This window comes from Taudactylus pleione, unplaced genomic scaffold, assembly GCF_031769625.1.
Source record: "Taudactylus pleione unplaced genomic scaffold, aTauple2 ptg000997l, whole genome shotgun sequence".
Lineage (NCBI taxonomy): Eukaryota > Metazoa > Chordata > Amphibia > Anura > Myobatrachidae > Taudactylus > Taudactylus pleione.
This window is the reverse complement of record NW_028285398.1, coordinates 1755954-1776817: the sequence shown is the minus strand read 5'-3', so window position 1 is coordinate 1776817 and position 20864 is coordinate 1755954. Positions and strand designations below refer to the sequence as shown.

General features: G+C 46.6%; 1 protein-coding gene across 2 annotated transcripts in view; it reads right to left on the bottom strand.

The window, feature by feature from the left end:
• The window catches only part of LOC148454384 (SMAD family member 6-like), a 68217-nt gene that overhangs the window by 23927 nt on the left and 23426 nt on the right, over positions 1 to 20864 (bottom strand). The window contains exons 1-3 of one of the 2 annotated variants that reach the window (XM_088460950.1): positions 20536 to 20605; positions 12809 to 12870; positions 12019 to 12500 (exon numbers count right to left, since the gene is read on the bottom strand). In XM_088460950.1, the coding sequence (XP_088317076.1) occupies positions 12019 to 12445 (427 nt within the window). In that variant the 5' untranslated portion in view covers positions 12446 to 12500; positions 12809 to 12870; positions 20536 to 20605. Of the gene's footprint in view, positions 1 to 12018; positions 12501 to 12808; positions 12871 to 20535; positions 20606 to 20864 lie in introns of those variants that run through there. The other variant, XM_088460951.1, reaches the window with a different exon arrangement.

Here is a 20864-nt window from a genome sequence, read left to right as displayed (position 1 = left end):
GATGGTCAGCTCCTCAGTACACAGTCTGACATTACACCACTAGATGGTCAGCTCCTCAGTACACAGTCTGACATTACACCACTAGATGGTCAGCTCCTCAGTACACAGTCTGACATTACACCACTAGATGGTCAGCTCCTCAGTACACAGTCTGACATTACGCCACTAGATTGTCAGCTCCTCAGTACACAGTCTGACATTACACCACTAGATGGTCAGCTCCTCAGTACACAGTCTGACATTACACCACTAGATGGTCAGCTCCTCAGTACACAGTCTGACATTACACCACTAGATGGTCATCTCCTCAGTACACAGTCTGACATTACACCACTAGATGGTCAGCTCCTCAGTACAGAGTCTGACATTACACCACTAGATGGTCAGCTCCTCAGTACAGAGTCTGACATTACACCACTAGATGGTCAGCTCCTCAGTACAGAGTCTGACATTACACCACTAGATGGTCAGCTCCTCAGTACACAGTCTGAGATTACACCACTAGATGGTCATCTCCTCAGTACACAGTCTGACATTACACCACTAGATGGTCAGCTCCTCAGTAAACAATCTAACATTACACCACTAGATGGTCAGCTCCTCAGTACACAGTCTGACATTACACCACTAGATGGTCAGCTCCTCAGTACACAGTCTGACATTACACCACTAGATGGTCAGCTCCTCAGTACAGAGTCTGACAATACACCACTAGATGGTCAGCTCCTCAGTACACAGTCTGAGATTACACCACTAGATGGTCATCTCCTCAGTACACAGTCTGACATTACACCACTAGATGGTCATCTCCTCAGTACACAGTCTGACACTACACCACTAGATGGTCATCTCCACAGTACACAGTCTGACATTACACCACTAGATTGTCAGCTCCTCAGTACACAGTCTGACATCACACCACTAGATGGTCATCTCCACAGTACACAGTCACATTACACCACTAGATTGTCAGCTCCTCAGTACACAGTCTGACATTACACCACTAGATGGTCAGCTACTCAGTACACAGTCTGACATTACACAACTAGATGGTCATCTCCTCAGTACACAGTCTGACATTACACCACTAGATGGTCAGCTCCTCAGTACACAGTCTGACATTACACCACTAGATGGTCATCTCCTCAGTACAGAGTCTGACATTACACCACTAGATGGTCAGCTCCTCAGTACACAGTCTGCCATTACACCACTAGATGGTCAGCTCCTCAGTACACAGTCTGACATTACACCACTAGATGGTCAGCTCCTCAGTACACAGTCTGCCATTACACCACTAGATGGTCAGCTCCCCAGTACACAGTCTGACATTACACCACTAGATGGTCAGCTCCAAAGTACACAGTCTGACATTACACCACTAGATGGTCAGCTCCTCAGTACACAGTCTGACATTACACCACTAGATGGTCAACTCCTCAGTACACAGTCTGACATTACACAACTAGATTGTCAGCTCCTCAGTACACAGTCTGACATTACACCACTAGATGGTCATCTCCTCAGTACACAGTCTGACATTACACCACTAGATTGTCAGCTCCTCATTACAGAGTCTGACATTACACCACTAGATGGTCAGCTCCTCAGTACAGAGTCTGACATTACACCACTAGATGGTCAGCTCCTCAGTACACAGTCTGACATTACACCACTAGATGGACAGCTCCTCAGTACACAGTCTGACATTACACCACTAGATGGTCAGCTCCTCAGTACACAGTCTGACATTACACCACTAGATGGTCAGCTCCTCAGTACACAGTCTGACATTACACCACTAGATGGTCAGCTCCTCAGTACACAGTCTGACATTACACCACTAGATTGTCAGCTCCTCAGTACACAGTCTGACATTACACCACTAGATGCTCAGCTCCTCAGTACACAGACTGACATTACACCACTAGATGGTCAGCTCCTCAGTACACAGTCTGACATTACACCACTAGATGGTCATCTCCTCAGTACAGAGTCTGACATTACACCACTAGATGGTCAGCTCCTCAGTACACAGTCTGAGATTACACCACTAGATGGTCATCTCCTCAGTACACAGTCTGACATTACACCACTAGATGGTCAGCTCCTCAGTAAACAATCTGACATTACACCACTAGATGGTCAGCTCCTCAGTACACAGTCTGACATTACACCACTAGATGGTCATCTCCTCAGTACACAGTCTGATATTACACCACTAGATGGTCAGCTCCTAAGTACAGAGTCTGACATTACACCACTAGATGGTCAGCTCCTCAGTACACAGTCTGAGATTACACCACTAGATGGTCATCTCCTCAGTACACAGTCTGACATTACACCACTAGATGGTCAGCTCCTCAGTACACAGTCTGACATTACACCACTAGATGGTCAGCTCCTCAGTACACAGTCTGACATTACACCACTAGATTGTCAGCTCCTCAGTACACAGTCTGACATTACACCACTAGATGGTCATCTCCACAGTACACAGTCACATTGCACAACTAGATTGTCAGCTCCTCAGTACACAGTCTGACATTACACCACTAGATGGTCATCTCATCAGTACAGAGTCTGACATTACACCACTAGATGGTCAGCTCCTCAGTACACAGTCTGACATTACACCACTAGATGGTCATCTCCTCAGTACAGAGTCTGACATTACACCACTAGATGGTCAGCTCCTCAGTACACAGTCTGCCATTACACCACTAGATGGTCAGCTCCTCAGTACACAGTCTGACATTACACCACTAGATGGTCAGCTCCTCAGTACACAGTCTGCCATTACACCACTAGATGGTCAGCTCCTCAGTACACAGTCTGACATTACACCACTAGATGGTCAGCTCCTCAGTACACAATCTGACATTACACCACTAGATGGTCAGCTCCTCAGTACACAGTCTGCCATTACACCACTAGATGGTCACCTCCTCAGTACACAGTCTGACATTACACCACTAGATGGTCAGCTCCAAAGTACACAGTCTGCCATTACACCACTAGATGGTCAGCTCCTCAGTACACAGTCTGACATTACACCACTAGATGGTCAGCTCCTCAGTACACAGTCTGACATTACACCACTAGATGGTCAGCTCCTCAGTACACAGTCTGACATTACACCACTAGATGGTCAGCTCCTCAGTACACAGTCTGACATTACACCACTAGATGGTCATCTCCTCAGTACACAGTCTGACATTACACCACTAGATTGTCAGCTCCTCATTACAGAGTCTGACATTACACCACTAGATGGTCATCTCCTCAGTACACAGTCTGACATTACACCACTAGATGGTCAGCTCCTCAGTACACAGTCTGATATTACACCACTAGATTGTCATCTCCTCAGTACACAGTCTGACATTACACCACTGGATTGTCAGCTCCTCATTACAGAGTCTGACATTACACCACTAGATGGTCAGCTCCTCAGTACACAGTCTGACATTACACCACTAGATGGTCAGCTCCTCAGTACACAGTCTGACATTACACCACTAGATGGTCAGCTCCTCAGTACACTGTCTGCCATTACACCACTAGATGGTCAGCTCCTCAGTACACAGTCTGACATTACACCACTAGATGGTCAGCTCCTCAGTACACAGTCTGACATTGCACCACTAGATGGTCAGCTCCTCAGTACACAGTCTGACATTACACCACTAGATGGTCAGCTCCTCAGTACACAGTCTGACTTTACACCACTAGATGGTCATCTCCTCAGTACACAGTCTGACATTACACCACTAGATGGTCAGCTCCTCAGTAAACAATCTGCCATTACACCACTAGATGGTCAGCTCCTCAGTAAACAATCTGCCATTACACCACTAGATGGTCAGCTCCTCAGTACACAGTCTGACATTACACCACTAGATGGTGAGCTCCTCAGTACACAGTCTGACATTACACCACTAGATGGTCAGCTCCTCAGTACAAAGTCTGACATTACACCACTAGATGGTCAGCTCCTCAGTACACAGTCTGCCATTACACCACTAGATGGTCAGCTCCTCAGTACACAGTCTGACATTACACCACTAGATGGTCAGCTCCTCAGTACACAGTCTGCCATTACACCACTAGATGGTCAGCTCCTCAGTACACAGTCTGACATTACACCACTAGATGGTCAGCTCCTCAGTACACAGTCTGACATTACACCACTAGATGGTCATCTCCTCAGTACACAGTCTGACATTACACCACTAGATGGTCAGCTCCTCAGTACACAGTCTGCCATTACACCACTAGATGGTCAGCTCCTCAGTACACAGACTGACATTACACCACTAGATGGTCATCTCCACAGTACACAGTCTGACATTACACCACTAGATTGTCAGCTCCTCAGTACACAGTCTGACATTACACCACTAGATGGTCATCTCCACAGTACACAGTCACATTACACCACTAGATTGTCAGCTCCTCAGTACACAGTCTGACATTACACCACTAGATGGTCATCTCCTCAGTACAGCGTCTGACATTACACCACTAGATGGTCAGCTCCTCAGTACACAGTCTGACATTACACCACTAGATGGTCAGCTCCTCAGTACACAGTCTGACATTACACCACTAGATGGTCAGCTCCTCAGTACACAGTCTGACATTACACCACTAGATGCTCAGCTCCTCAGTACACAGACTGACATTACACCACTAGATGGTCAGCTCCTCAGTAAACAATCTGACATTACACCACTAGATGGTCAGCTCCTCAGTACACAGTCTGACATTACACCACTAGATGGTCAGCTCCTCAGTACACAGTCTGACATTACACCACTAGATGGTCAGCTCCTCAGTACACAGTCTGACATTACACCACTAGATTGTCAGCTCCTCAGTACACAGTCTGACATTACACCACTAGATGGTCATCTCCACAGTACACAGTCACATTACACCACTAGATTGTCAGCTCCTCAGTACACAGTCTGACATTACACCACTAGATGGTCATCTCATCAGTACAGAGTCTGACATTACACCACTAGATGGTCAGCTCCTCAGTACACAGTCTGACATTACACCACTAGATGGTCATCTCCTCAGTACAGAGTCTGACATTACACCACTAGATGGTCAGCTCCTCAGTACACAGTCTGCCATTACACCACTAGATGGTCAGCTCCTCAGTACACAGTCTGCCATTACACCACTAGATGGTCAGCTCCTCAGTACACAGTCTGCCATTACACCACTAGATGGTCAGCTCCTCAGTACACAGTCTGACATTACACCACTAGATGGTCAGCTCCTCAGTACACAATCTGACATTACACCACTAGATGGTCAGCTCCTCAGTACACAGTCTGCCATTACACCACTAGATGGTCAGCTCCTCAGTACACAGTCTGACATTACACCACTAGATGGTCAGCTCCAAAGTACACAGTCTGCCATTACACCAGTAGATGGTCAGCTCCTCAGTACACAATCTGACATTACACCACTAGATGGTCAGCTCCTCAGTACACAGTCTGACATTACACCACTAGATGGTCAGCTCCTCAGTACACAGTCTGACATTACACCACTAGATGGTCATCTCCTCAGTACACAGTCTGACATTACACCACTAGATTGTCAGCTCCTCATTACAGAGTCTGACATTACACCACTAGATGGTCATCTCCTCAGTACACAGTCTGACATTACACCACTAGATGGTCAGCTCCTCAGTACACAGTCTGATATTACACCACTAGATTGTCATCTCCTCAGTACACAGTCTGACATTACACCACTAGATTGTCAGCTCCTCATTACAGAGTCTGACATTACACCACTAGATGGTCAGCTCCTCATTACACAGTCTGACATTACACCACCAGATGGTCAGCTCCTCAGTACACAGTCTGACATTACACCACTAGATGGTCAGCTCCTCAGTACACAGTCTGCCATTACACCACTAGATGGTCAGCTCCTCAGTACACAGTCTGACATTACACCACTAGATGGTCAGCTCCTCAGTACACAGTCTGACATTGCACCACTAGATGGTCAGCTCCTCAGTACACAGTCTGACATTACACCACTAGATGGTCAGCTCCTCAGTACACAGTCTGACTTTACACCACTAGATGGTCATCTCCTCAGTACACAGTCTGACATTACACCACTAGATGGTCAGCTCCTCAGTACAAAGTCTGACATTACACCACTAGATGGTCAGCTCCTCAGTACACAGTCTGACATTACACCACTAGATGGTCAGCTCCTCAGTACACAGACTGACATTACACCACTAGATGGTCATCTCCACAGTACACAGTCTGACATTACACCACTAGATTGTCAGCTCCTCAGTACACAGTCTGACATTACACCACTAGATGGTCATCTCCACAGTACACAGTCACATTACACCACTAGATTGTCAGCTCCTCAGTACACAGTCTGACATTACACCACTAGATGGTCATCTCCTCAGTACAGCGTCTGACATTACACCACTAGATGGTCAGCTCCTCAGTACACAGACTGACATTACACCACTAGATGGTCATCTCCACAGTACACAGTCTGACATTACACCACTAGATGGTCATCTCCACAGTACACAGTCTGACATTACACCACTAGATTGTCAGCTCCTCAGTACACAGTCTGACATTACACCACTAGATGGTCATCTCCACAGTACACAGTCACATTACACCACTAGATTGTCAGCTCCTCAGTACACAGTCTGACATTACACCACTAGATGGTCATCTCCTCAGTACAGCGTCTGACATTACACCACTAGATGGTCAGCTCCTCAGTACACAGTCTGACATTACACCACTAGATAGTCAGCTCCTCAGTACACAGTCTGACATTACACCACTAGATGGTCAGCTCCTCAGTACACAGTCTGACATTACACCACTAGATAGTCAGCTCCTCAGTACACAGTCTGACATTACACCACTAGATGGTCAGCTCCTCAGTACACAGTCTGACATTACACCACTAGATAGTCAGCTCCTCAGTACACAGTCTGACATTACACCACTAGATGGTCATCTCCTCAGTACACAGTCTGACATTACACCACTAGATTGTAAGCTCCTCAGTACACAGTCTGACATTACACCACTAGATGCTCAGCTCCTCAGTACACAGTCTGACATTACACCACTAGATGGTCAGCTCCTCAGTACACAGTCTGACATTACACCACTAGATTGTCAGCTCCTCAGTACACAGACTGACATTACACCACTAGATGGTCAGCTCCTCAGTACACAGTCTGACATTACACCACTAGATGGTCAGCTCCTCGGTACACAGACTGACATTACACCACTAGATGGTCAGCTCCTCAGTACACAGTCTGACATTACACCACTAGATGGTCAGCTCCTCAGTACACAGTCTGACATTACACCACTAGATGGTCATCTCCTCAGTACACAGTCTGACATTACACCACTAGATGGTCAGCTCCTCAGTACAGAGTCTGACATTACACCACTAGATGGTCAGCTCCTCAGTACACAGTCTGACATTACACCACTAGATGGTCATCTCCTCAGTACACAGTCTGACATTACACCACTAGATGGTCATCTCCTCAGTACACAGTCTGACATTACACCACTAGATGGTCATCTCCTCAGTACAGAGTCTGACATTACACCACTAGATGCCCAGCTCCTCAGTACACAGACTGACATTACACCACTAGATGGTCAGCTCCTCAGTACACAGTCTGACATTACACCACTAGATGGTCATCTCCTCAGTACACAGTCTGACATTACACCACTAGATGGTCATCTCCTCAGTACACAGTCTGACATTACACCACTAGATGGTCATCTCCTCAGTACAGAGTCTGACATTACACCACTAGATGGTCAGCTCCTCAGTACACAGTCTGACATTACACCACTAGATGGTCAGCTCCTCAGTACAGAGTCTGACATTACACCACTAGATTGTCAGCTCCTCAGTACACAGTCTGACATTACACCACTAGATGGTCAGCTCCTCAGTACACAGTCTGACATTACACCACTAGATGGTCAGCTCCTCAGTACACAGACTGACATTACACCACTAGATGGTCAGCTCCTCAGTACAGAGTCTGACATTACACCACTAGATGGTCAGCTCCTCAGTACACAGTCTGACATTACACCACTAGATGGTCAGCTCCTCAGTACAGAGTCTGACATTACACCACTAGATGGTCAGCTCCTCAGTACACAGTCTGACATTACACCACTAGATGGTCAGCTCCTCAGTACACAGTCTGACATTACACCACTAGATGGTCATCTCCTCAGTACAGAGTCTGACATTACACCACTAGATGGTCAGCTCCTCAGTAAACAATCTGACATTACACCACTAGATTGTCAGCTCCTCAGTACACAGTCTGACATTACACCACTAGATGGTCATCTCCTCAGTACACAGTCTGACATTACACCACTAGATGGTCATCTCCTCAGTACAGAGTCTGACATTACACCACTAGATGGTCAGCTCCTCAGTACACAGTCTGCCATTACACCACTAGATGGTCAACTCCTCTGTACACAGTCTGACATTACACCACTAGATGGTCAGCTCCTCAGTACACAGTCTGAGATTACACCACTAGATGGTCAGCTCCTCAGTACACAGTCTGCCATTACACCACTAGATTGTCAGCTCCTCATTACAGAGTCTGACATTACACCACTAGATGGTCATCTCCTCAGTACACAGTCTGACATTACACCACTAGATGGTCAGCTCCTCAGTACACAGTCTGACATTACACCACTAGATGGTCAACTCCTCAGTACACAGTCTGACATTACACAACTAGATTGTCAGCTCCTCAGTACACAGTCTGACATTACACCACTAGATGGTCAGCTCCTCAGTACACAGTCTGACATTACACCACTAGATTGTCAGCTCCTCAGTACACAGTCTGACATTACACCACTAGATGGTCAGCTCCTCAGTACACAGTCTGACATTACACCACTAGATTGTAAGCTCCTCAGTACACAGTCTGACATTACACCACTAGATGGTCATCTCCTCAGTACACAGTCTGATATTACACCACTAGATTGTCATCTCCTCAGTACACTGTCTGACATTACACCACTAGATTGTCAGCTCCTCATTACAGAGTCTGACATTACACCACTAGATGGTCATCTCCTCAGTACACAGTCTGACATTACACCACTAGATGGTCAGCTCCTCAGTACACAGTCTGACATTACACCACTAGATGGACAGCTCCTCAGTACACAGTCTGACATTACACCACTAGATTGTCAGCTCCTCATTACAGAGTCTGACATTACACCACTAGATGGTCAGCTCCTCAGTACACAGTCTGACATTACACCACTAGATGGTCAGCTCCTCAGTACACAGTCTGACATTACACCACTAGATGGTCAGCTGCTCAGTACACAGTCTGCCATTACACCACTAGATGGTCAGCTCCTCAGTACACAGTCTGACATTACACCACTAGATGCTCAGCTCCTCAGTACACAGACTGACATTACACCACTAGATTGTCAGCTCCTCAGTACACAGTCTGACATTACACCACTAGATGGTCAGCTCCTCAGTACACAGTCTGACATTACACCACTAGATGGTCAGCTCCTCAGTACACAGTCTGACATTACACCACTAGATGGTCAGCTCCTCAGTACACAGACTGACATTACACCACTAGATGGTCAGCTCCTCAGTACACAGTCTGACATTACACCACTAGATGGTCATCTCCTCAGTACAGAGTCTGACATTACACCACTAGATGGTCAGCTCCTCAGTACACAGTCTGAGATTACACCACTAGATGGTCATCTCCTCAGTACACAGTCTGACATTACACCACTAGATGGTCAGCTCCTCAGTAAACAATCTGACATTACACCACTAGATGGTCAGCTCCTCAGTACACAGTCTGACATTACACCACTAGATGGTCATCTCCTCAGTACACAGTCTGACATTACACCACTAGATGGTCAGCTCCTCAGTACAGAGTCTGACATTACACCACTAGATGGTCAGCTCCTCAGTACACAGTCTGACATTACACCACTAGATGGTCATCTCCTCAGTACACAGTCTGACATTACACCACTAGATGGTCATCTCCACAGTACACAGTCTGACATTACACCACTAGATTGTCAGCTCCTCAGTACACAGTCTGACATTACACCACTAGATGGTCATCTCCACAGTACACAGTCACATTACACCACTAGATTGTCAGCTCCTCAGTACACAGTCTGACATTACACCACTAGATGGTCATCTCCTCAGTACAGAGTCTGACATTACACCACTAGATGGTCAGCTCCTCAGTACACAGTCTGACATTACACCACTAGATGGTCATCTCCTCAGTACACAGTCTGACATTACACCACTAGATGGTCATCTCCTCAGTACACAGTCTGCCATTACACCACTAGATGGTCAGCTCCTCAGTACACAGTCTGACATTACACCACTAGATGGTCAGCTCCTCAGTACACAGTCTGACATTACACCACTAGATGGTCAGCTCCTCAGTACACAGTCTGACATTACACCACTAGATGGTCAGCTCCTCAGTACACAGTCTGACATTACACCACTAGATGGTCAGCTCCTCAGTACACAGTCTGACATTACACCACTAGATGGTCATCTCCTCAGTACACAGTCTGACATTACACCACTAGATGGTCAGCTCCTCAGTACACAGTCTGACATTACACCACTAGATGGTCAGCTCCTCAGTACACAGTCTGACATTACACCACTAGATGGTCAGCTCCTCAGTACACAGTCTGACATTACACCACTAGATGGTCAGCTCCTCAGTACACAGTCTGACATTACACCACTACATGGTCAGCTCCTCAGTACACAGTCTGACATTACACCACTAGATGGTCAGCTCCTCAGGACAGAGTCTGACATTACACCACTAGATGGTCATCTCCTCAGTACAGAGTCTGACATTACACCACTAGATGGTCAGCTCCTCAGTACACAGTCTGCCATTACACCACTAGATGGTCAGCTCCTCAGTACACAGTCTGACATTACACCACTAGATGGTCAGCTCCTCAGTACACAGTCTGACATTACACCACTAGATGGTCATCTCCTCAGTACACAGTCTGAAATTACACCACTAGATGGTCATCTCCTTAGTACACAGTCTGACATTACACCACTAGATGGTCAGCTCCTCAGTACACAGTCTGACATTACACCACTAGATGGTCAGCTCCTCAGTACACAGTCTGACATTACACCACTAGATGGTCAGCTCCTCAGTACACAGTCTGACATTACACCACTAGATGGTCAGCTCCTCAGTACACAGTCTGACATTACACCACTAGATGGTCATCTCCTCAGTACAGAGTCTGACATTACACCACTAGATGGTCAGCTCCTCATTACACAGTCTGACATTACACCACTAGATGGTCATCTCCTCAGTACACAGTCTGACATTACACCACTAGATGGTCATCTCCTCAGTACACAGTCTGACATTACACCAGTAGATGGTCAGCTCCTCAGTACACAGTCTGACATTACACCACTAGATGGTCAGCTCCTCAGTACACAGTCTGACATAACACCACTAGATGGTCAGCTCCTCAGTACACAGTCTGACATTACACCACTAGATGGTCATCTCCTCAGTACACAGTCTGACATTACACCACTAGATGGTCAGCTCCTCAGTACACAGTCTGACATTACACCACTAGATTGTCAGCTCCTCAGTACACAGTCTGACATTACACCATTAGATTGTCAGCTCCTCAGTACACAGTCTGACATTACACCACTAGATTGTCAGCTCCTTGGTAGTAGGGAAAGACAGGTCTGGATGGGGAACAGGGACAGAGATAAGGAAGTGAAGGAATGTCAGCTCTTGGGGTATAACATTCCCCAGCCCACAATGCACAGCGGCCCAGACATGGGGACAGATCTCACCTGGGGCGGTGACGCGGCTGACGTGGTAGGGGTTGCAGCAGAGTGTGGTGCCCTCGCCGTTCTTCCTCCAGAAACTGTCGCAGTGACTCAGCCTCTTCAGCTCTGCGGCGCTCCGGAGGTCCGGCCAGCGGTACAGCCTACACAGCAGCAGCACCTGAGGGAGCAGTGCCGCCTTCCCTGACCTCGGCGCCTCCGATGGGAGCCATATGCAGCCGCAGTCCCAGCGCCCTCTGCTCTCCACCGCCTCCGCCAGCTGCCACAGCTGCTCATCCTTCAGCTTGATGAAGAGCTGGTGGGCCGCGGGCCGGAGGGCATTCTGGAGGTCTTCGGGGCTGGGGGGCGCCCCTTCCCCCTGACCCCGGCTTGGCGTTATGCAGCGCTGTCTCCAAAGCTTCCTTACAGAGAGAGACTGTCGGGTGCGGAACATAAGATGTAGGCGGTCACTCTGCGGGGCCCTGGCTCCGGGCAGGGGCCACGGGAACCTAGCATGAGTAAGAGGGTGAGAGAAATGGGTGAGCAATCTTATGATCTTGGTGCCACCTAGTGGTGGTGCCATGTAAGTGTTTATAATGTGCAGTTACCTGTCATGAGGGTGTGGTTTGTATTACCTGTGATGGGGGTGTGGTTTGTATTACCTGTGATGGGGGTGTGGTTTGTATTACCTGTGATGGGGTGTGGTTTGAATTACCTGTGTTTGCACAACATGGCTACTTGGAACTAGCATGCAGTCTTTGTCATGTTCTGCGCTCAGCGATGCTGCTGGGACACACACACAGTTTGGGGCACCTACCTGATGAGTCAGCTGTAGGTGAGTCCCGAGACCAGCCGTGCTCACTGCCTGCTCCCTAGGACCTGCGTATACAATATACACCGTCATTATACTGTACATGGTAACGTTGCCACAAGAGGACGCTCTTCCATTGGGGATTACAGAGGGCAGCCTATCTCCTGTGCACTCACTCACCTGGGAGGCACGAGGCACAAAGGGTGAAAACTACTTCAGAATCAGCCCAAGCAGAGCTACCATGCTTACTTAGTTGTGTGGACAAAATGATACATATTCTTTGTGTATAATGATTTAGTGTTTAGTAACATGATAGTGTTTTCTGCATTACCGATAGGGGCAGCTGCCTCCACTCCCCGCCCTACACCCCCCATCATCACCGGAACATCCCGACCTCCCAAAATCACACATTACCAATGTCACACTCCCAGAGGATGATGGAGGTAGTCCCCAGAAGAAGAGATTGAGCTAGTTACAGGTAGATAAAATAGAGGATGATGGAGGTAGCCCCCAGAAGAAAAGATCGAGGTAGTTACAGGTAGATAAAATAGAGGATGATGGAGGTAGCCCTCAGAAGAAGAGACAGAGGTAGTTACAGGTAGGTAAAATAGAAGATGATTGAGGTAGTCCACAGAAGAGATTGAGGTACTTACAGGTAGATAAAAGAGGATGATGGAGGTAGCACCCAGAAGAAGAGATCGAGGTAGTTACAGGTAGATAAAATAGAGGATGATGGAGGTAGCCCTCAGAAGAAGAGACAGAGGTAGTTACAGGTAGATAAAATAGAGGATGATGGAGGTAGCCCCAGAAGAAGAGATCGAGGTAGTTACAGGTACATAAAATAGAGGGTGACGGAGGTAGTCCCTAGAAGGAGAGATAGAGGTAGTTACAGGTAGATAAGATAGAGGATGATGGAGGTAGTCCCCAGAAGAAGATATAGAGGATGGAGGTAGTCCCCAGAAGAAGATATAGAGGATATAGAGGATGATGGAGGTAGCCCCCAGAAGAAGAGATAGTGATAGTTACAGGTAGATAACATAGAGGATGATGGAGGTAGTCCCCAGAAGAAGAGATAGAGGTAGTTACAGGTAGGTAAAATAGAGGATGATTGAGGTAGTCCACAGAAGAAGAGATTGAGGTAGTTACAGGTAAATAAAATAGAGGATGATGGAGGTAGCCCCCAGAAGAAGAGATAGAGGTAGTTACAGGTAGATAAAATAGAGGACGATGGAGGTAGCCCCCAGAAGAATAGATAGAGGTAGTTACAGGTAGATAAAATAAAGGATGATGGAGGTAGCCCTCAGAAGAAGAGATAGAGGTAGTTACAGATAGATAAAATAGAGGATGATGGAGGTAGCCCCAGAAGAAGAGATCGAGGTAGTCACAGGTAGATAAAATAGAGGGTGACGGAGGTAGTCCCCAAAAGAAGAGATAGAGGTAGTTACAGGTAGATAAAATAAAGGGTGACAGAGGTAGTCCCCAGAAGAAGAGATCGAGGTAGTTACAGGTAGATAAAATAGAGGATGACAGAGGTAGTCCCCAGAAGAAGAGATAGAGGTAGTTACAAGTAGATAAAATAGAGGATGATGGAGGTAGCCCCCAGAAGAAGAGATCGAGGTAGTTACAGGTAGATAAAATAGAGGATGATGGAGGGAGCCCCCAGAAGAGATTGAGGTAGTTACAGGAAGATAAAATAGAAGATGATGGCGGTAGCCCCCCGAAGAAGAGATAGAGGTAGTTACAGGTAGATAAAATAGAGGATGATGGAGGTAGTCCCCAGAAGAAGAGATGGAGGTAGTTACAGGTAGATAAAATAGAGGATGATGGAGGTAGCCCCCAGAAGAAGAGATTGAGGTAGTTACAGGTAGATAAAAAAAGAGGATGATGGAGGTAGCCCCCAGAAGAAGAGATTGAGGTAGTTACAGGTAGATAAAAAAGAGGATGATGGAGGTAGTCCCCAGAAGAAGAGATCGAGCTAGTTACAGGTAGATAAAATAGAGGGAGACGGAGGTAGCCCCCAGAAGAAGAGATCGAGGTAGTTACAGGTAGATAAAATGGAGGATGATTGAGGTAGTCCCCAGAAGAAGAGATAGAGGTAGTTACAGGTAGATAAAAAAAGAGGATGATGGAGGTAGCCCCCAGAAGAAGAGATCGAGGTAGTTACAGGTAGATAAAAAAGAGGATGATGGAGGTAGTCCCCAGAAGAAGAGATCGAGCTAGTTACAGGTAGATAAAATAGAGGGAGACGGAGGTAGCCCCCAGAAGAAGAGATCGAGGTAGTTACAGGTAGATAAAATAGAGGATGATTGAGGTAGTCCCCAGAAGAAGAGATAGAGGTAGTTACAGGTAGGTAAAATAGAGGATGATTGAGGTAGTCCCCAGAAGAAGAGATCGAGGTAGTTACAGGTAGAAAAAATAGAGGATGATGGAGGTAGTCCCCAGAAGAAGAGACAGAGGTAGTTACAGGTAGATAAAATAGAGGATGATGGAGGTAGTTAGAGGGGAAATAAGAGACCTATCATCTGGATGTGGAGACCTATCATCTGGATGTGAATTCCTAATAGAGAAGGAATTGCAGAGTAGGTAATAGAGAGAGTATTACAGAGTAGGTGATACCAGCAGGTAATAGAGACAGTATTATAAAGTAGATGACACCAGCAGGTAATAGAGACAGTATTGCAGAGTAGGTGACACCAAGAGGTAATACAGACAGTATTGCAGAGTAGGTGACACCAGCAGGTAATACAGACAGTATTGCAGAGTAGGTGACACCAGTAGGTAATAGAGACAGTATTACAGAGTAGGTGACACCAGTAGGTAATACAGACAGTATTGCAGAGTAGGTGACACCAGCAGGTAATACAGACAGTATTGCAGAGTAGGTGACAACAGCAGGTAATAGAGACAGTATTACAGAGTAGGTGACACCAGCAGGTAATAGAGACAGTATTACAGAGTAGGTGACACCAGCAGGTAATACAGACAGTATTGCAGAGTAGGGGACACTAGCAGGAAATAGAGACAGTATTGCAGAGTAGGGGGACACCAGCAGGTAATAGAGACAGTATTGCAGAGTAGGTGACACCAGCAGGTAATACAGACAGTATTGCAGAGTAGGTGACACCAGCAGGTAATACAGACAGTATTGCAGAGTAGGTGACACCAGCAGGTAATACAGACAGTATTGCAGAGTAGGTGATACCAGCAGGTAATAGAGACAGTATTGCAGAGTAGGTGACACCAGTACAGTATTGCAGACAGTATTGCAGAGTAGGTGACACCAGCAGGTAATACAGACAGTATTGCAGAGTAGGTGACACCAGCAGGTAATACAGACAGTATTGCAGAGTAGGTGACACCAGCAGGTAATAGAGACAGTATTGCAGAGTAGGTGACACCAGCAGGTAATACAGACAGTATTGCAGAGTAGGTGATACCAGTAGGTAATACAGACAGTATTACAGAGTAGATGACACCAGCAGGTAATAGAGACAGTATTACAGAGTAGGTGATACCAACAGGTAATACAGACAGTATTGCAGAGTAGGTGACAGTAATAGAGACAGTATTGCAGAGTAGGTGACAGTAATAGAGACAGTATTGCAGAGTAGGGGACACCAGCAGGGGACAGTAATAGGGGACACTAGCAGGTAATAGAGACAGTATTGCAGAGTAGGGGACACCAGCAGGTAATAGAGACAGTATTGCAGAGTAGGTGACACCAGCAGGTAATACAGACAGTATTGCAGAGTAGGTGACACCAGCAGGTAATACAGACAGTATTGCAGAGTAGGTGACACCAGCAGGTAATAGAGACAGTATTGCAGAGTAGGTGACACCAGCAGGTAATAGAGACAGTATTGCAGAGTAGGTGATACCAGTAGGTAATACAGACAGTATTACAGAGTAGGTGATACCAGTAGGTAATACAGACAGTATTGCAGAGTAGGTGACACCAGCAGGTAATACAGACAGTATTGCAGAGTAGGTGATACCAGCAGGTAATACAGACAGTATTGCAGAGTAGGTGACACCAGCAGGTAATACAGACAGTGTTACAGAGTAGGTGACACCAGCAGGTAATACAGACAGTATTGCAGAGTAGGTGACACCAGCAGGTAATAGAGACAGTATTGCAGAGTAGGTGATACCAGTAGGTAATAGAGACAGTATTGCAGAGAAGGTGATACCAGCAGGTAATAGAGACAGTATTGCAGAGTAGGTGATACCAGCAGGTAATACAGACAGTATAGCAGAGAAGGTGACACCAGCAAGTAATAGAGACAGTATTGCAGAGTAGGTGACACCAGCAGGTAATAGAGACAGTGTTACAGAGTAGGGGACACCAGCAGGTAGTAGAGACAGTATTACAGAGTAGGTGACACCAGCAGGTAATAGAGATAGTATTGCAGAGTAGGTGACACCAGCAGGTAATACAGACAGTATTGCAGAGCAGGTGACACCAGCAGGTAATAGAGACAGTATTGCAGAGTAGGTGACACCAGCAGGTAATACAGACAGTATTGCAGAGCAGGTGACACCAGCAAGTAATAGAGACAGTATTGCAGAGTAGGTGACACCAGCAGGTAATAGAGACAGTATTGCAGAGTAGGTGACACCAGCAGGTAATACAGACAGTATTGCAGAGAAGGTGACACCAGCAGGTAATAGAGACAGTATTGCAGAGTAGGTGACACCAGCAGGTAATACAGACAGTATTGCAGAGAAGGTGACACCAGCAGGTAATAGAGACAGTATTGCAGAGTAGGGGACACCAGCAGGTAATAGAGACAGTATTACAGAGTAGGTGACACCAGCAGGTAATACAGACAGTATTGCAGAGAAGGTGACACCAGCAGGTAATAGAGACAGTATTGCAGAGTAGGTGACTCCAGCAGGTAATAGAGACAGTATTGCAGACTAGGTGACACCAGCAGGTAATACAAACAGTATTGCAGAGAAGGTGACACCAGCAGGTAATAGAGACAGTGTTACAGAGTAGGGGACACCAGCAGGTAGTAGAGACAGTATTACAGAGTAGGTGACACCAGCAGGTAATAGAGATAGTATTGCAGAGTAGGTGACACCAGCAGGTAATACAGACAGTATTGCAGAGCAGGTGACACCAGCAGGTAATAGAGACAGTATTGCAGAGTAGGTGACACCAGCAGGTAATACAGACAGTATTGCAGAGCAGGTGACACCAGCAAGTAATAGAGACAGTATTGCAGAGTAGGTGACACCAGCAGGTAATATAGACAGTATTGCAGAGTAGGTGACACCAGCAGGTAATACAGACAGTATTGCAGAGAAGGTGACACCAGCAGGTAATAGAGACAGTATTGCAGAGTAGGTGACACCAGCAGGTAATACAGACAGTATTGCAGAGAAGGTGACACCAGCAGGTAATAGAGACAGTATTGCAGAGTTGGGGACACCAGCAGGTAATAGAGACAGTATTACAGAGTAGGTGACACCAGCAGGTAATACAGACAGTATTGCAGAGAAGGTGACACCAGCAGGTAATAGAGACAGTATTGCAGAGTAGGTGACACCAGCAGGTAATAGAGACAGTATTGCAGACTAGGTGACACCAGCAGGTAATACAAACAGTATTGCAGAGAAGGTGACACCAGCAGGTAATAGAGACAGTATTGCAGAGTAGGTGATACCAGCAGGTAATACAGACAGTATTGCAGAGTAGGTGACACCAGCAGGTAATAGAGACAGTATTGCAGAGAAGGTGACACCAGCAGGTAATAGAGACAGTATTGCAGAGTAGGTGACACCAGCAGGTAATACAGACAGTATTGCAGAGTAGGGGACACCAGCAGGTAATAGAGACAGTATTGCAGAGTAGGTGATACCAGCAGGTAATACAGACAGTGTTACAGAGTAGGTGACACCAGCAGGTAATAAAGACAGTATTGAAGAGTAGGTGACACCAGCAGGTAATAGAGACAGTATTGCAGAGTAGGTGATACCAGCAGGTAATAGAGACAGTATTGCAGAGTAGGTGATACCAGCAGGTAATAGAGACAGTATTGAAGAGTAGGTGATACCAGCAGGTAATAGAGACAGTATTGCAGAGTAGGTGATACCAGCAGGTAATAGAGACAGTATTGCAGAGTAGGTGATACCAGCAGGTAATAGAGACAGTATTGCAGAGTAGGTGACACCAGCAGGTAATAGAGACAGTATTGAAGAGTAGGTGACACCAGCAGGTAATAGAGACAGTATTGCAGAGTAGATGACACCAGCAGGTAATAGAGACAGTATTGCAGAGTAGGTGATACCAGCAGGTAATAGAGACAGTATTGCAGAGTAGGTGATACCAGCAGGTAATAGAGACAGTGTTACAGAGTAGGGGACACCAGCAGGTAATACAGACAGTATTGCAGAGTAGGTGATACCAGCAGGTAATAGAGACAGTATTGCAGAGTAGGTGATACCAGCAGGTAATAGAGACAGTATTGAAGAGTAGGTGATACCAGCAGGTAATAGAGACAGTATTGCAGAGTAGGTGATACCAGCAGGTAATAGAGACAGTATTGCAGAGTAGGTGATACCAGCAGGTAATAGAGACAGTATTGCAGAGTAGGTGACACCAGCAGGTAATAGAGACAGTATTGAAGAGTAGGTGACACCAGCAGGTAATAGAGACAGTATTGCAGAGTAGGTGACACCAGCAGGTAATAGAGACAGTATTGCAGAGTAGGTGATACCAGCAGGTAATAGAGACAGTATTGCAGAGTAGGTGATACCAGCAGGTAATAGAGACAGTGTTACAGAGTAGGGGACACCAGCAGGTAATACAGACAGTATTGCAGAGTAGGTGATACCAGCAGGTAATAGAGACAGTATTGCAGAGTAGGTGATATCAGCAGGTAATAGAGACAGTATTGCAGAGTAGGTGACACCAGCAGGTAATACAGACAGTGTTACAGAGTAGGTGACACCAGCAGGTAGTAGAGAGAAAAGCTGATGATTGGGGTGAGATACAGCGTTGAGGGTGATATACTGTATTTTGGTGGTAAGAATTGTAGGTAAGCATTGGACACTATATGGACATGCCGGTATAGAGAGGAGCTATTGATAATGGGTATATTGGGGTACACAGACTGGGCAGGGGGGGGACAGTTTTGGGGTGCTATGCCAGCTGTAGTATTAGAGTATGAGGGGACAGAATAAATCATGGGTATGAAGTAATAAAGACCAAGAAGTGGGTCAGAGGACAGCGTTGGGGGGGGACCCCAAACGATTGTCTATCCTGAACCCCCCTTCACAGAACAGATACAGCATAGCCCAGCGTACCCTATATACAGTATATATGTTACACTCAGATTATTGGTAATTTCCAAAACAGGAGGAGATCAGCAAAATCATTAGGGAAATAAATAGAATAATCATAGGCACCGCTCCTACCTGTTACCCCAAAATATCCCCATATCTGCACCAAATAGTCCTGGACACAAAGATCACTGTAAGCGGCCATTAGGGGGTGCAGGGCAGGCTGGGGGGGGGCAGGAGAATTAGGTGAGGTGTTAGTGGGGTACTGGGGAGTCACAGTAACAATAAGTGGTGGGTGCACAGATATGAGAGTAAATGAGCATACAGTGAAACAGACAGCAGAACAAGGGGTACACATATCCTAGACCCCCCCAAACCTGAGGCACAGCACCCGTGTCCCCAACCACCCACCAAGCTAAGACCCCTGAACTGTAGGAGGTTACCGGGCAGTGCCAGCGTCCTGTGTCCCTCTGTGAGCTGCTGGGTCCTCTGCGGGCTTGTGCTGTAACTCACATACACAGTGAGAGTCCCCTTCCTGTCCTGCCCCCTCCCCACCGCCCACAGGCAGCCCACCCCATGCTCTGTTCCTGCAGGGAGTTTCCTTCAGGAACTGATTGATGTACAGAGTCTCCTGTCACAGATGTAGAGAGCACCGCAGCTACGCTGGGAAGGGATTACTCCATCAGGTGTATATTACATTATTATATTTGTATTCGGCCTGGGTGAGGTAACAGGGCATTGGGGCTGTCAGAGGTGGACGCAGGGGGTGCGA